The 17663-nt window shown below is 44.7% G+C and overlaps 1 protein-coding gene across 1 annotated transcript; it reads right to left on the bottom strand.

Annotated features, from left to right (window-relative positions):
• Positions 1-12016: 12016 nt before the first annotated feature.
• On the bottom strand, positions 12017-17282 carry LOC134337678 (transmembrane protein 240). Its single transcript, XM_063032870.1, has 4 exons — positions 17107-17282; positions 16879-16985; positions 15850-16058; positions 12017-13688 (listed from the first exon to the last, which is right to left on the bottom strand). The coding sequence occupies exons 1-4, from the start codon at positions 17161-17163 to the stop codon at positions 13540-13542; spliced, it is 522 nt and encodes a 173-aa protein (XP_062888940.1). The 5' UTR covers positions 17164-17282; the 3' UTR covers positions 12017-13539.
• Positions 17283-17663: the final 381 nt, after the last annotated feature.

Consider the following 17663-nt stretch of genomic DNA (forward strand, 5'->3'; position numbering starts at 1 on the left):
TGCTGTATCGTTGCAGGTACATAGCATCTGCAAGAAAAATATTTAAGGAATTAGACTGTTGGCATCACCAGTTAAAATGTGTGAATAAAAAATAATATTGTAGTGTAGGTAAAAAAGGAAGCACAAAGGCGAGTATCGACTTTATACCATAGAGAATGATGAAAATTACTTGAGTGTTGCAATGCCTCTGATAATATACACTCAGTGGTCACTTTATTAGGTAGACCTGTACTTCTGCTCGTTAATGCAAATATCTAATCAGCCAATCAAATGGCAGCAACTCAGTGCGTAAAATCATACAGACATGGTCAAGAGATTCAGTTGTTGTTCAGATCAAACATCAGACTGGGGAAGAAATGTGATCTAAGTGACTTTGACTGTGGAATGATTGTTGGCGCCAGACTGGGTGGTTTGAGTATCTCAGAAACTGATGGTCTCCTGGGATTTTCATGCACAACAGTCTCTAGAGTTTACAGAGAATGGTGCAGTGAAAACCATCCAGTGGTTTTGTTGCACCATTTTGTGGGTGAAAATTGCTTGTAATGAGGTGTCAGAGAAGAATGGCCAGACTGGTCTAAGCTGACAGGAAGATGACAATAACACAAACACGCATTATAACAGTGGTGTGCAGAAGAACGTTTCTGAATATACAGCATGTTAAACGTTGAAGTGGACAGGCCACACCGGGTTCCACTCCTGTACATAATAAAGTGGCCACTGAGTGTGTATTTATTTTTTAAATGCCTTTAACAGATTTTTTTAAAACAGCATGCTTTTCAGAAGTTTAATTAGGTGACATCAATTAAAAACAGCTTTTTAAAGATCCCAACATTGTTCCCATTTAGAATGGTTGCTTGGATTGCCCTGGAATTAATGATCATTAACCTCAATTCAGTTAAATAAGACATTTTAAGTGATCTGAAAATAAGATAAATACAATCCTGGCAGTCTGAAATAGCAAAAGAAAATGCTGGGGATACTCAGCAGGGCAGGGAGTACCTGTGGGGTAAGAATTAGAGCTGACATTTCAGGTCAAAGACTTTTTTAATGTTCTGTTCAGCATCAGTTGTTCCCAAGATCATTGTGTGTTAATGACCTGTGTGTTTTCTTCAAATAAGTATCTCTATTCAGGAAAAATAACAGCATAATAGACAATAACCCAGGCAGTGAAAATTTATTGGAAAGAAAACTAGAGATAAAGGAAAAATGAATACAGGACGCTATAAATACACAGCAGATCAAGTATTAACTGTGGAGATGGACAGTCAACATTTTAGGTTGATGACTTTTTGTCAGAACTAGGCGAAGTAAGAAAACTTGTGTTTCAGGTTGCAAAGAATAGGAAGAGGCAAAAGGGAGTATTTGTTGTGGGGTGGAGCCCAAGAGAAACTGAATGACACGGTGGTGTTGGTACCGCTGTGAGGAGACGAAGGTGATATGATGTTGATGACAGATGTTACTGCTCATTATTATTATGTGTACTAAGTTACAGTGAAAAGCTGATCTTGCATACTGTTCATACATAGTGCATTGATCTAGAACAGGGGTTCCCAACCTTTTTTTATGCCTTGGACCAATGCTACTGGGCAAGGAGTTCATGGATCCCAATCCAGAATAAGGTTAAACAATAACAAGGCAGGAAAAAAGTGTAAAAGCTACCAAAACGGTGCAGTACAAGTAAACAAAGAAGTGCAAGACCATAGTGAGGTGGAGCGTGAGGCCAACAATCCGTCTTATTGTACCAGAGGTTCATTCAAGAGTCTGATAGCGGTGGGGTAGAAGCTGTCCTTCAGGCTGGAAGTAGGTTTTTGTACCTCTGCCTGATGAAAGAAAGGAGAAGAGAGAATATCAGTGTGGTTGGAGTTTTTGACTGCGCTGGCTGCTTTACCGAGGCTGAGGAGTATAGTGAGTTTGTAGAGGGGAGACTGGTTCCTGTGATGTACTGAGCTGTGTCCCCAACTCCCTGCAGTTTCTTTTGAGACATAATTTGTTGAAGTTTAATGTTCTGGTTCAGGCATTTGGTTGTTAAAATGGGGAGAATTAAGGTTTCCATGCTTTTCTCTCCTCTCTAGATCTGAGGTTTTCTACCTCACAGTTTGCTTCTAAATCATGGTTCCCGCTTCTTTGTTCCTCCAGTGCCCCCTGTGCCCGTGGTGCTGTCTGTCCTGTGCTGCTCAGGATCTGTAATCAGCTGGGAAGTCTGATCAGTGAATTACAGTAACTGAACAGCATAACGCCATAAGGGATGAGAGAGCATGTGCTATAACAAGAGGCTGGACAAACTTGAGCAGTGGACACTGAGAGGAGATCTGATGGAGGTTTATGAGGTAGAATAGGCAGACAGCATCTTTTTCCAAGGGTTGAAATGTCTAATGCTAGAGGGCATGCATTTAAGGTGAGGGGGGAGGGGTAATTTCAAAGAGACATGAGAATCTTTTTTTTAAAATACACAGTGTTGTGGGGGCCTGGAATGCACTACCTGGGCTGGGGTTAGAGCCAGCTACATCAGAGACTTTTAAAGGACATTTCAATAGGCACATGAATGAGGAAAATGGAAAAATATGGACAGTGTGTCGGCAGAAGGGATTAGTTTAGCTGGCCAATTTGATTACTAATTTAATTATTTGTTTTGACCTTGTGGGCTGAAGGGCCTGTGCTGTGCTGTACTGAGAATTCTAATCAAGATATAGGAGCAAATAAGGTCATTTGGCTTATTGAGTCTGTTCTACTATTCCATCATGGCTGAATTGTCATCCCTCTCAATCCCATTCCCTCCCTTCTCCCCATGACCTTTGACCTTCTTATCAAGAGCCTATCAACCTCCACTTTAAATATACCCAATGATTTGGCCTCCACAATGGATTATGGTAATGAATTCCACAGATTTACCATTCCCATAAACAAATTCCTGCTCCTTTCCGTTCTAAAGGGACATCTTTCTATTCTGAGGCTGTACCCTCTGGTCCTAGACTCCCCCACTACAGGGAACATCGTCTCCGTGTCCACTCTCTCTAGGCCTCTCAATATTCAATAGGTTTTGATGAGATTCTCTCCCCAGTTCTTCTGAACTCCAGCGATTACAGGCCCAGAGCCATCAAATGCGCCTCATTCATTAACCCTTTCATTCCAGGATCCTTCTCATGAACTCCTGTACACCTGTGCTAGCAGCTGAGGACCAACCACAACTAATTAAATGGTACTACCACTTTTTTTTTGGTTGCTCAGTCGTTTAGTCAGCTCCAACTCTTCGTGACCTCGGACCATAGGGTCTGTAGGGTTTTCATGGCAGGATGTGGAAGTAGATTGCCAGGCCTTTCTTCCACGCAGATGCTGCTGCTGCCCGGGTTGGGACCCGGCTGGATTCGAACTCAGGACCGTCTGCCTTGAAGTCCAGTGCTGATACCACTACACCTTTACCTAGCATTTATGACTCTAGGGGCAGTGCATGTTTCCACAATCGCACTTGATTAAAACTGTGAGAACTGTACTAGGAGATCACAAAGACAGGTCAGGGATGAGGGTCATTGGTTTTTAATGATTACTAGAAGACATTTTACAGAAGGTTATGGGAGCTATGAACATTTTGTCATGAGAGGCCAAAGACAATGCATCTTTTAAAGAGAGATTAGACAACGTTCAGTGCACTGGAGAGATGGCGGGGACCTGGCTTTAGTTTTGGGTTGTACAAAATATCAAGCCAGCATTGACTTCCATGGTGTAAGTATTTACTTTCTTATGACGCAGATACAGCTAATTCACAATTTAAGTTTATGGATTTGATTGAAACAGGAATTTCAGTCTGTACATTCATGATCAAAATAGAGATTTGTTGCAATAAGGAGATTTGGACTTGCAGGTAAAGGTATATCCTAGAGTATTCTTATTCTTATTCATGAGAATTATTGTAATAGAGATCTGAATGAGTGAAAAAATGTGAATTATTCCAAGATTTACAAGGATGTTGCCTGGATTGGGGAGCATGCCTTATGAGAATAGGTTGAGTGAACTGGGTCTTTTCTCCTTGGAGTGACAGAGGATGAGAGGTGACCTGACGGTGGTGTATAAAATGATGAGAGGTATTGATCATGTGGATAGTCAGAGGCTTTTTCCCAGGGCTGAAATGGTTGCCACAAGAGGATACAGGTTTAAGGTGCTGGGGAGTAGGTACAGAGGAGACGTCAGGGGTAAGTTTTTTTTAATGCAGAGAGTGGTGAGTGCGTGGAATGGGCTGCCGGCAACGGTGGTGGTGGTGGATACGATAGGGTCTTTTAAGAGACTTTTAGATAGGTACATGGCAATTAGAAAAATGGAGTGCTATGGGTAAGCCTAGTAATTTCTAAGGTAGGGACATGTTTGGCACAACTTTGTGAGCTGAAGGGCCTGTATTGTGCTGTAGGTTTTCTATGTTTCTATGTTCTATAAGCTAAGGAGCTTGGAAACCTGAAGAACTGATCAACAGGATACAGAATGGACAGATAAGTGGTTTAATTCCATAATTGTTCAGAGGAAAAAATGACGGAACATTCATTCTGATTGCATGCACAGTCCTTTAGAAGTGGGACACTGAACATAAAATAGAAAATACAAGACTCTGGATTTTATGCACATGGGTGGTGACTAACGCCAAGGAAAATAATGGTGAATTTATGCAGCCCCCTGCATAGGTCACGCTCAGTGTTACACAAATTCAGGGGCACGTAGGGGAAGCATAACCTTTGCAAAAGATCATTAAAAAATCTATCAGATTTGAATTCCTGCTCGTAGATCAGAGTGCTGCACTACAGAAAGATGAGGTCACAGATAATGAGACACTACGATATACTAATGCGAGAAGTGAAAGGTCACAATTACGGAGAGTGAGTCAGATATGCTGCTTTTCCACTGTAATTCAGAAGACGGCCAGAGCAATGTTCCCTCTGCTGCTTCACAGAACAAACTTTGCTCTGAGCAGGAAATATTTATGTGGCCTGAAAGCTGCACCTTTTAAATAAAACAAAGTCCCAGCTGCGCAGCAACAAAGGCTACGTGCGGAGGAGCATTTCAGTCAATGTGCGGCCACGTACCTGCGCAGCTTGGAGGGAACAGTGTTCACTACCTAGTCACCTGTGGTCACTAACTTGTACCCCCAGATGTGTCTCTACATCAATACTCCTTAGTATTGCCAGTTTAGAGGCAATCGTGATCCAGGGGATCCCAAAATTCGGGCTCTGATTATACTATTATTAAACCAGGACAGTTTGAACCTTAATGTTGTAATGTTCTAGTGGCACCAGTCAATGAAAAAAGTGAAGTGATGATACACCTTTTATAAATCCTGAGAGTTAAGTGTCAATAATTAGTTGGATATGTTAAGTAATAACCTCAGCAATGTGTAAAATGCCAGAACACGTTTTAAATCTTTCATGTTCTCTGATGGAAAAACACGAGCAGTAATCGTAGCAGCAACTTTCTCCCACTCAAGGCATAATTGTTTCTGACTACATTCTGATTTAAATAGATTTGAACCTGTTGTGGTTTAATTACTCCACTGGGATTAAAATAAAAACATCCAGAGTTGTAAAACCTTGCAGTTGGGATTATTCCCAGCACTGTAATAATAATAATAATAACTTGCTATTTATAGTGAAAACTACACACACTGGAATCATACTGACCAGATGGCCTCCGCCAGGGTTCCTCACTGTCCGTGAATTAAGAATGAGGAAATCAGTGACAGCTTCTCATTTCCAGCCAGGTGCACACATACAGCTTTCAGCAATTCAACCTGGAAGCTGTTTATCTGTACCTGGCTGGAAAGTGGGGGTGGCAGGGGGGGAAATACTTTGCTAGAAATCCAAAATAAAACAGAAAGGTACAGTATAACTCTAATAATCCAGCACACTTTGAAAGTTAGTGAAAGATTTTCCAGACCATTGATTGCCATCTCCTTTAACATCTCAACACTCTTAATTCACCTTTTTAAAATGTTACGATATAATAAATTTTCCAGTGAGTCAGGTAATTGAAAGGGAGAGATTCTTTATTGGTTGGGACATGAAGAGATACAGGGAGAAAACAGGAGATTGGATCAGAGAGGAAAATTGGATCAGCCATGATGGGCCAAATGGCATAATTCTGCTCCTGTATCTTGTGGAGAGTGAGATCTCGGGCCCTGGTGAAGGGACAAGGACTGGAAACATCGCTTGGTGAGCTGGATGCCAAACCATGGGAATTTCCAATTGTTAACAACATTTTACTGACACACTAAATCAGGCAGCATCTGTACAAAGAGGATCTGAGTTGGTTTTTCTGTTGAAAGATGATTGACCTTAAACATTAACCATATCTTTCTTTTCATAGGTGCCACCCGACCAGCTGAGTGTTAACAAGGTCTGAGATTCTGTTCGTTCTCAGTGGTTACCTGTTGAAGTTCTGTGTCAAGAATAGCCAGTTTTGTGGATAATAGTTGACTCATTCCTACTGCACACAGAACCTAAACAATAGTGTGGTGAAAGACAAAGTGTCTAAAAAAAACCCACAAAATGAGAACGTGGTTGGCCCAGTCACAGGGATCGTTTGTGGTCTTGTACGTTACATATTTCTTTATGCCTGATGTGTACATGCCTTGATTATGACTAATAGCAGTCTCGAGTTCTCTTTTCAGTTAGATTCTTTGAAACTTGGTTTAGGCTGAAATATATTTGGAAGAGGAAAAAACTTCCTTTTGGCAATTGACATTTTGGACATCCAGTGACAGATGAGTAGCTACTCTACGTGAATCTGCAGCCCTGTCTTGATAGAAATGAAAAATAAATAGGAATCAAACTCCAGTTCCCCACCACGGTTTCCTTCCTTTGATATGAACAACATGGGAATGTTTTCTGTGTTGTTACCAGATTTGGTCTAAATGGAGGATCAGACAATTCACAGCTTAGAGCCAAGTGTTAACAGTCAGCTCAGAGTATTCAAACTAATTATGAATTGTATTTTATTAACTCTTCACAGATTTTCTAATGATTAAATAAGCTTTTAATTAAATAAACAACATGCATTTACATTTTAAATGGCAGTGAATATAAATTTTGAAATAGGTTAACGACACGGCAGATGTGGGTCTATAAGGTCATCTGTATCTGGGCTAACCACTGAAGCTTTGTCTTATGGGATGATTTGGGAAAGATAATTCGATTGTTGGAGGGTTTACAACTGAAAAGTACTAGATTAGGAAGGAAATTCCAGCCAGTAACATCAAGATACAAATGTTGTTAATCCAGAGACAAGAGACTGCAGATGCTGGAATCTGAGGTGACGCGCAGAGCTGGAGAAACTCGGGGGTCAGGGACTGTCTAGGGAGGGAAATGGACATTTCAGATTGAGACCCTGTCGATTTATGATGGAGGAGGAGATTTCCAGTGGGCTACTGGGAATTTCCAGTGGGGTAAAGGTTATGTTGTCAGAGGTGGGATAGGGTTGTTCATAGAGAGATTTGTAAATGAGAGAAGTTTGAAATTTGACAATTGAAGATGGGGAGGGGGGACCTGCTTAGACTCCTGAGGAGGGAAGGATGGTGATACAATAGAAAAAGTATTGGTGAGCAGCTCAAAAAGGAAAGTGACAAAAATGAAGTATAAAAAAAAATCAAATATTATTGCAGCAACTACAAACAAAAGGCAGCTTATCAAAGGAAAGGAAAGTGGAGAGCACAAAGAAAGATTGCATTAAAAGTAATTCTTTATTAGGGAAGAGATAATGGTGCACTTAGTTTGGAAAGTTTGATAATGTTGATAATGTTTGGAAAATTCAATGTGGCTTTATAAAAGGGAAGTCATGAAAGAGAGAAACATTTAAGGCTGTTTTCCAACACCAATAGCAGGATGGATGTTATGAATATAATTGAAATACGGATATAATATGCATTTCGATTCCTGGTAAGGTTGCTGCACAAGGGCACATGATAATGAAGAAAGGATTTTAGTTAACAGAAAATGTTGGGACCCAACAGGGTGTTTTCCAGTTGGTTAACTATAACTAGTGGCTTGTTTCTGGATCATTAACATGGATTGTAAATCGTTGAAGGAAGTATGCATAATGTATCCAGGTTTGCCGATGCTACAAAGGTAAGTGGGAAAGTTAGTCATGAGGACACAGTCTGTGAAGGATTGTAAAGGGTTAAATGACTGAGCAGTGGGAAAGGGAGCATATGATTTATGTGCTGTGATGCTATCAAATCTTAGTGGTGAGAGATCTAGGTCAACAACCACAAATTTGGGATAATAATTTAAGCATGTAGAACACTGGCCTTATTGCAAGGGGGCGGGGTACAAATGCATAGGGGCTGGGTGTCTCAATTAATACCTGGAAGGAGATGGTTCCCTTGTGAGGAGAAATTGAACAGGTTGGTCCTGTCCTGTCTAGTCTAGAAGAAAAACAGGAAGTCTGATTGAAACACAATTTTTGGCAAGGTGGGAGATGTTTTCAAGTCTAAGAGTAGGCCCCATACCCTACACTAAGGTAGCTAGAGTCCAGTATTATTATGTGAGTAGAATTCGATTACGAGTAAAGAATAACACAAGTTAGTAAGGTAAACCAAGTGCTTGTGGTTCATTCATTTCTGAGGGAACAGAATTACAAACCAAGGGGTTGTTAAACTAGAAAAGACTATACCACAAATAAAACCTTGAATGTATGTACAGCACCATTGAGGTAATGACATTATTCCAGCGAGTTTCTCAAGAGAAAACAATGACATCCGGCTACTTGAAGGAACAAAAATAGTCAAGGAGAGGCTGGTTGTTGAGGGAATTCTAGGGCTTTGGGCCCAAGCACTGCTTCTCATGGTGAAGTAATGTGAAAAAATAAAGGCTGCAGAGTGTGATGAATCACAGATCGTGTAGTGGGAACCCAGAGGAAGCTACAAGGAAAGGAAGATCCAAGGGCACAGAGGGGTTTGAAAGCAAGAAATGTTAAATTGAGGTATTTGGGGATTTGGAACAAATTCATAAATGTGCTGTGTTGGGTTAATGCACATCAGGATTTGAGCAAAGCTTTGAATGAGATCCTTTATGGGGGTGATAGCTGAGCAATGGAGTACAATCCTAGAGCTATGCCCAATAGTTCTCTTTCACATTCCCAGGTGGAACAGTCCAGTGCTGGAGAGCATAGGTTAAAAATAAAGGCAGGGGGTCCCCAACCTTTTCTATGCCCTGGACCAATACCATTAAGTAAGGTGTCTGTGGACCCCTGGTATCAGGAGAGAAGAGGAGATTTTGAATGAGATTTTACTTTACACAGAGAGGTAGGTGTCCAGAACATGCTGCCATGAGGTGGTAGCAGATAAAACAGCATTATTTAAGAATGGGACTGGGCAGATACAGATCGATGGAATTAGTTAGATTGGCATAATGGTCAGCACAGACATTGATGGGCTGAAGGGCCTGTTCCTGTGCTGTATGAGGAGGATTTCAGTACCAGCCGAGCCAGGAAGGAAGTGACTGAAGAGATGCTCACTGCTGGGTTAAATATGACACTGAGGTAATGAAAGTATGAGGTACGGACAGGGAGATGGAGCTGATGAACAGAGAACAGAATTTGTGCGTACTATAGAGTATTGTCAACCCCACTGCTTGACGTAGGCAAATCGGAGCGAGTGGAGGACTGAGAGAGGTAATGAGGTAGATCTAGATAAACCCAGCATTGTGCTTCAAGTAGGATGCAGTCTCAGCCGCCATGTTACGAAAAGGAAACGCCACGAGTACTCGAAGATGTAAAGACACCTTTACAAGGAACATATCAGGGGCTCCTTACATTGGCAACAGAAAATATGGAGGTGTCCCTGAAAGATATATGTTGCAAAAGGCATGTGTTGGCCAAGTCAAAGGGTTGTAACCTTAAAGGCTTGGGAGGAAAGTATTGGGGGAAGGGGGGGGCAGTGGGGTAGGGGATGCAAAAGGTAGGGTTTTTTTAAAATACACAGAGTAGTGGATGTGTGAAACTGCCAGGGTTGGTGGTAGAGGCAGATACATTGGGGACACTTCAGGAACTCTTAGATGGGTGTATGGATTAATGAAAAACGGAGGGCTGTGTGGGAAGGGAAGTTTAGATTGATCTTGGATTGGGTTAAAAATTGGCTCAACGTCACGGGCAGAAGGGCCCTTACTGTTCTATCTTTGATGTTAAGATACAGAAAATCTCAGAGACCCGTAAAAAAACTCAAAGATTACGGTGTGATACTATATACAGGAGGGGTGGGGGTTCACAGTGAGGGTTGATGCTAGTGTTGACAAGCACAGAGAGGTCCGCTGCGGCCTTAAGGGTATGTAAACATTAGTTCTAGGAGACAAAGACAGCCTCACCATACAGTAGTAACGATACAGGCTCACGCTGTGCAAGTAAAGGGCCGATGCCGGTTGCTAGAGACACAGCACCTTGAATTATCCCAGACGTCTTTTCCCAAGCACAGTCTGGGAAAAGTGAATATGGAACAATGATGGAGACATTGGTAGGAGAAACTAAATCAGCGATTCCCAACCATCAACCGAGAGGTCCATCCCTGGACACCGGGTTGGGAACCCATGAACTAAAAGTTTGGTCAAAGAGGTGAATGTTAAAGGAGGCATTAATAAAGGTTCAGGGGGGGATTCAAAGTGTTGGCTGAGACTGCTGGGGCTTGTACTAGAGCTCACAATCTACGGAGCAGTTAAATTATCTACTGCCCTGCACAAGTCCATTCTTCACTCATCATTGAGGACACCGGCAGCCCAATACAAGCTCTCCACCGCCTTCCTAGTTCACAGTCCTGCCCTGCAAAGTTAACAACCTTTGACTTCCAAACGCTGGACTGTGGGTCAACTGCCTTCAAACTACACCTTAATTGCATATTACACTATCCAGCTTTAAAAAAAACTAAACGTAGCCCAACCTTGTGATGGATGGGGAGGGAAAGGGGATATAACTTTAAATCTAAGATTTAGGAGAGTGCGTTGAAATTTTTAAATGAAGGATTTGTAAGATGCAGATAACCATGGCCGAGATCAGGCTTCTTGGCCCAGCACAGAGGACTCCGGGACGCTGCTGTTATTGCCCTATGCCCAGTTGGCTAGTGGGCTCAACAAGATGACAACACCCAGTTAGTGACAGAAGCACAGACTATTATGATAACATCATTAGTTTGAAGAGGGGTTTGGTGGGCAGGCAGAGGTTAAATACCAACTTGGGCCAATTGGACGTTCTACTTTATAAATACAAGAGATTCTGCAGATGCTGGAAATCCAGAGCAACACATACAAAATGCTGGGAGGAACTCAGCAGATCAGGCAGCATCAGAAAGGAATAAAGAATCAATGTTTCAGCCTGAGACCTCTCATCAGCACTTTCTACATTGGAATTATGGCTGACTCGGTTTCTCCCACACACTCCTTCAAAAGAAATCTGCGCCCCCCCCACACCCCCAAATTCATAGCGGCTGCCATATTCTATTCTGCATTACCGTGGTCATTGTTTTGACCGACTGAAGATGAACTGGGTACAGGAGCAGGCAAAAGCATTCCTGTTGCTAGGAATAGTGCTGCTAACAGGGTCCCTGGTTCAACTCTGCCAGCAAGACTAGTTAACAGTTCTGTAATCAGACAGACCTAGTACAATACATTACAGCACAGAAAGAGCTCACTTGGTCCATCAGACCTCTGCCAGCTCCCAGCAGACCAATTCCACTCTACCCTCACAACTTAACCTTTCACATCCCTGCCAACTTCTCTTTATTGATTTGGAAGAAATCCACTGGGAGATTGTGCAAAGATGGCACAGGAGGTCAGGATTGATCCCAGGTGCTCGGGACTGTGGGCCAGCAACATCAGCTGCTGTGTCCTTGTGCCAATGCTCGCCAGCTATGCCCCTGCCAGCAGGGCTCTGGTTAGCAAGCACAGTCTGTGGCACAAACAGCTCCATTAATTTCTACCGGTATTGGTGATCTGTCTCAATGGAATTCTGGCACAATGCAGGGGGGAAAGAAATCTAATCTTTACACAAATTAACATTGAAATTACTTTTTTAATTTTTTTTTCGCTGACACGTTTCACATTCACCTGTTCCACGTTTTTTTTTTAAGCATTTTTGTGCCTCCATCCGACTTCACACCCTTACACATTTCACGCACATTTCGACAAGATAACAAATCAACACTACTGCAAAGAGTCAATGATAAAACACACGTCGGAACAGCTCACACACCTCGCTTCCTCTGATCTCTTCTCCCAGTTAGAATCCAGGTACCCAAGAGACGTCACCATCGCGGATGTGCAACCGGCTTTCCGGAGGGTCGTGGCATTTACTGTTGTTCCTATGAAGTGACCAATTCAAGGCTACAGTTCAAATGGACTGGACTGCCCAGTTTATTGTGTTGCCAAACAAATTCCACCTACTGCCCTAGTTTTCTACGCTAGGTGTATATCCCAACCCCTGGTAATTAAATCTCCTCTCAGACAGCAATGACCCATGGGTAACTGGATCACTACAGGTTTGAACCAGCCTTCTGGTTCGGGAGGTGGGGTGTGGGTGGGTTAGGGCTGAGAGGTTATGCAGTGAAAACTCCTGCACCAGAGGTGGAGGCAGTAGGGAAAAGATGCAGGAAAGAGGTTTGACAGGAAGAGGCAATTTGACAGCCATTACATTTAACTACACAAAAAATTACAAATTTATAAAACTTCTTGCTCCGCCTGTTGCAATATTAAACTTCAATAAAAGGAGAAGCCATGGGAATTTATATTTTTAATGATGGGTTGTACAGAATGCTGTAGACTATTAAATGTTTTTTTTACACTTGTACTTGGGTCACAATCTGCAGAATCGTACAGCTCTAAATCCCTTCAGTGCAAAGGGCCTGTGATGTGACTTTTTGCCCTTGAATCCCTTACCTGGTGATGGGCCCATGGCTCCTACTGCTAGGCACCGCAGTCACTTCAGATCTAAACCTTTCCATTTTCAAATATTAAAAAAAAAATTCTCATCTCTGCCTCGCAAGCGCATTCAAGGTGTAAACCAGCAGGATGGAGAAACATCTACCTCCGCCATCTCACACTTGGCTCTTGCTCCACCGTGATCCCAGAGCCAACACCTGGCAGGCTGGTGCAATCACTCAGGCCAACTGCATATCCTCCACCAACTGTGGGCCTTAACAGGTAATTTTGGAAAGAAACATTGCTTTATCAAAGTGCACCGAATCTGGTTTTCTGATGGATGGAGGGAGTTCCATGTTTACAGGCAGGGAGGGGAGGTGGCAGCAAATATTAATGTGATGAGAAGGTTTGCAAAAAAGTTAAAACCAGATTACCATTGAGTCATTTTCAAGCACCTCTCGGTGTAAGTACTCAAAATAAGAAACGATTAGAGAGAAGCAGCTGCTTTGGGCTGTAACCCAGGGTATTTACAGAATGTACAGGTCACTCTGGCTGAGGGCATTTGCCATCTCATCATCAGCAGCAGTGGTTTTGATCTGTGTTTTTTTTAAAAGGATTTGGAGTCTACACAGGCTCCTCATTTCGAGTCCCAGCTTCTGACAGTTGAAGGTTACAGGTGTCGAGGGCTCGGATGCCCGTTGTGATACAGTTTCTGTTTGATGTGTACCATGTTCCCCGCAGACTCCTCGTACTGACGGTGGGAGCGCCTCCTGAAATCCTTCAGATTACATAACCTCGGGATCCAAGACCAGGAATCATCTGAAAGAAAATGGCACAGAGCAGCCGTTTAGAGAGGAGAACGCAGACGCTTTCAAAGACATTAAAAAAAAATTCCTTTTCAAACACAATTCCGTGGATGCTGGAAAATCTCGGTCAGGCAACATGTGTGGAGAGAGAAGCAGGAAACAGTTCAGGTCTAAAGCTGTTTTAAAACCACCTTTCCTGTCCTCAATTATTAAAGGGCTGCCCCTGTTGACACAGCAAGATCCCACAAATGACCATGTGTTAATGAACAAATAATTAGTTTTTAATGTGTCCTTTGAGGACAAAGGTCAGCCCACTGCAACTTCCCTGCTCTTCTAAAAAAAAATAACAGTCATAGAGGACAGAATGGGTTCCTCAGTCCATCAGGTCAGAGCCGGACATCAGCCACCAATTATCATTGCTGTGGGCATTCTTCTGGGTAAAAGTACCAAGGTAATGGTTTGATACCACCGAATGTAACATGTCCTCAGCCCTGCTCTGAGTTGTCACAGCCCTGGCATCAGACTGGAATCACAATGATTTGACCCAGACACATGAATGGTACCCATGGAGACACAACTGATACAAGATTGAGACTTCCACCAAGTTTAGGAGTGCGTGAAGAACTGATGTGCGGCACTAATGGCTGGAGTGATTACTTTTCAGCCAGTTCTCAATGATCAGGATTCAACTGTAGCTGGTGCCTGTAAGGAGTTTGTACATTACCACCCCCGCCATCCAAAACCGTGTAGGGTTTCCTCCCATGTTCAAGAAACATATGGTTAAGGTTAGTAAGTTGGTGGCCAAGTGGTTAAGGTGTTCGTCTAGTGATCTGAAGGTCGCTGGTTCCAGCCTTGGCTGAGGCAGTGTGTTGTGTCCTTGAGCAAGGCACTTAACCACACATTGCTCTGCGACGACACCAGTGCCAAGCTGTATGGGTCCTAATGCCCTTCCCTTGGACAACATCAGTGGCGTGGAGAGGGGAGACTTGCAGCATGGGCAACTGCCCGTCTTCCATACAACCTTGCCCAGGCCTGCGCCCTGGAAACCTTCCAAGGTGCAAATCCATGGTCTCATGAGACTAACGGATGTCTATTAAGTTACAAACATGCTATATTGGTGCTGAAAGAGTGGCGGCATTTGTGGGCTGCTCCAGCACAATCCATAATCATATAGCACTACAGCACAGAAACAGGCCCTTCAGCCCATCTAGTCCATACTGCTTTGTTCCATCAACCCGTACCTGAACCAAAGTCGTCCAACACACCTCCCATCCAAGTACTTATCTAAACTTAAATTTGAAATCGAGCCCGTATCCACCTCCGCTGATGGTTCATTCCACACTCTTACCATCCTCGAGTGAAGAGGTAGCCCCCTCGAGTTCCCTTTCCATATTTCACCCTTAAATGTCAATGAAATCATTTGGTTTGTGCTGAGAACATCTCGAGGTGGCGCAGTGCCAGTGACGGGGGTCTGTAAGGAGTTTGTACGTTCTCCCTGTTACCGCCTGGGTTTCTCCCAGATACTCTGTTTCCTCCCACAGTCCAAAGACGTACGGAGTGGTAAGCTGTGGGCATGTTACGTTGCCAACGGCAACAAATCCTCGCTGAGTTGATTTTACATAAACGACACATTCCACCGTATGTTCTGAGGCTACAGATAAAGCTAATCTCTAATCTCTGGAGGCTTGTCACACTACTAGGAGCAACCAATCTAAAAAGTGCAAAATTTAAGATGTTCCTCCTCCACAAATCTGACGCTCCTATTTTTTCCAAAAGGAAATTGTTGCACACCTGTAATGAAAATAAAGTGCTAGAAATGCTCATTTGGACAGGCAGCCTCTGTAGAGAAATCATTAACATTTCAGTCAAGGGCTTTGCATCATAATTGTACTAACTGTTAGGAAAGGGATTAGGAACCATAAAGCCTGTTTGGGTTTAGATGCAGGATTGAGTGTAACATCAAACCATATTCTTGCACCCAATGTCAGAATCATCTGACTAAAGCAGACAAGGTCACAGGAAGTCACATCCTCCCAAATTTCTCTATCGAAGTATCTCAATGTCCGCTCCCTTGGCCTGACGTTGAGCGAGGGGTTATTGCGCTAGCTCAAATTTAATGAAAGGAGCAGATTGGTGGTCACAGCCTGTCCACATTTCCTCACAGATCCACTCACCATAACGCCTGTTGGTCCTCCATGCCCGGAGCATGCACTGCAGGACGCCGTCCATCCACACCAGAAACCAGCTGATGCAGAAACCCAGCAACAGCCCCAACATCAGGTCAATCTCCTGCTTCGTCACATTGTCCGTCACAAAGTAATTTTCTGAGGAGTCGACCACAGACTGATCGGCATCGTAAGGAATCACGTAGTGAATGTGGTGTCTGAAAGAGTGGGGGGAAGTGAGTTAGAGGAGGGAGCGAGGGAAAGAGGAGCAAAGAGGGAGAGAGGAGGGAGCGAAAAGGGAGAGAGGAGGGAGCAAGAAGGGAGAGAGGAAGGTGCGAGAAGGGAGAGAGGAAGGTGCGAGAAGGGAGAGAGGAAGGTGCGAGAAGGGAGCGAAGAGGGAGGGAGGGAGAGAGAAGGGAGCGAAGAGGGAGGGAGGGAACATGGAGGGAGCGAAGAGGGAGAGGGGAAGAAAATTCGAGAAGGCAGAAGAGGAGGGAGGGAGCAAAGAGGAAGGGAGCGAGGGAGAGAGGAAGGAGCGAAGGAGAGAGGAGGGAGCAAAGAGGGAGAGGGGAAGCAAATTAGAGGAGAGGAGGGAAAGGTTAGAGGGAGCAAGAAAGGAAGTTAGAGGGAAAGAGGAGGAGCAAGTTTACAAGAGAGGGAGGAAGGAGAGAAGGAGGAACCAGTTAGAGGAGAGAGAGGGAGCGAGTTAGAAGAGGGCGAAAGAGGGGAAGCGAGTTAGTGGAGGGAGAGAGGCTGTAAGTGAGGGATGGGAAAAGGAGTGAAGTGTGGCATGGATGGAGGAGTGAGATGGGGTGAAGTGGGCTGGAGGGAATGCGTGGGTGAGAGCAGAGGCCATAAGTTCCGGGCTGCGGGTGACGGAGAGGAGAGGGCAAGGTTGAAGCAGGGGTACGAAGTGGGGGAAGGGAGAGGGAGAGGGAGCTGCCGAGTCAGTGTGGCCGAGGTTACGGGGGTGCGGGTGGAGAGCGAGGTGACAGGAGAGGAAGGCAGCTGGACCCGGCCCGGCTCGGCTCGCTTTACCTTCCACAGTTGCAGTGACAGACCCGGTCTTCGCCCCGCAGGTGCGGCAGGATGTAATTGTGGAATCGGTCGAGCAGGGCATTCATGTCCACGATGCAAGCTATGGCCTGCAAGAGAGCGGACAAAGCAAGAGGCAGAGCAGGTGAGGGCTTCGGCCGGAGCAGTGCCGAGAGGGCGGCCGCCGCAAACCGCCGCAACACAGCATGCAGCGAGCCGCTGCTCACTCACCATCACCATCGACGTCCCTACGAACATGAAGATCATGGTGTTGGCGGTAGGAAGCATAAATCGCAATGTCTCTTGGCTGCTGACGGACTCCAGCTCCCTCAGCTGTCCCGGGAGTGCGCGGCCAGTTACCCCCCTCCCCTCCACACACACTCACTCACTCTCCCCCATCCCTCCCCTCCCCTCCCTCCCCTGGACCAGCAGTCGGCTCCACGCTCCCTCACATGCGCCACATTGGTTCGCTGCCGCAGTTTAACAATTGATCCGCCCCACAGACGATAAATAATTCAGAGCAGGGGGAGGGGGTGAGAGAGGGGCTGCTGGGGAGGGGGGTGGTTGGAGCAGCCACCCCCCAGCGTGGAAGGGACCTTCAGCAGCGCGGTGGGGGCCGCCTGCGCCGCCGTCGCCCTGCCGACTGGCAGCCGCGACGATGCCGCTGCACATTTGTATTCCGCACCACGTCTCCCGCCAATCCCAGCTCCCTCTTTAGCCCCGAACCGGGGAAATCAGCGACCCTCCTCCTCCCCACCCCCTCCCGGCCCCGATCCTCTCCCCCCCCC

The sequence above is a fragment of the Mobula hypostoma genome, chromosome 25 (genome assembly GCF_963921235.1).
Source record: "Mobula hypostoma chromosome 25, sMobHyp1.1, whole genome shotgun sequence".
NCBI classification, from domain to species: Eukaryota; Metazoa; Chordata; class Chondrichthyes; order Myliobatiformes; family Myliobatidae; genus Mobula; species Mobula hypostoma.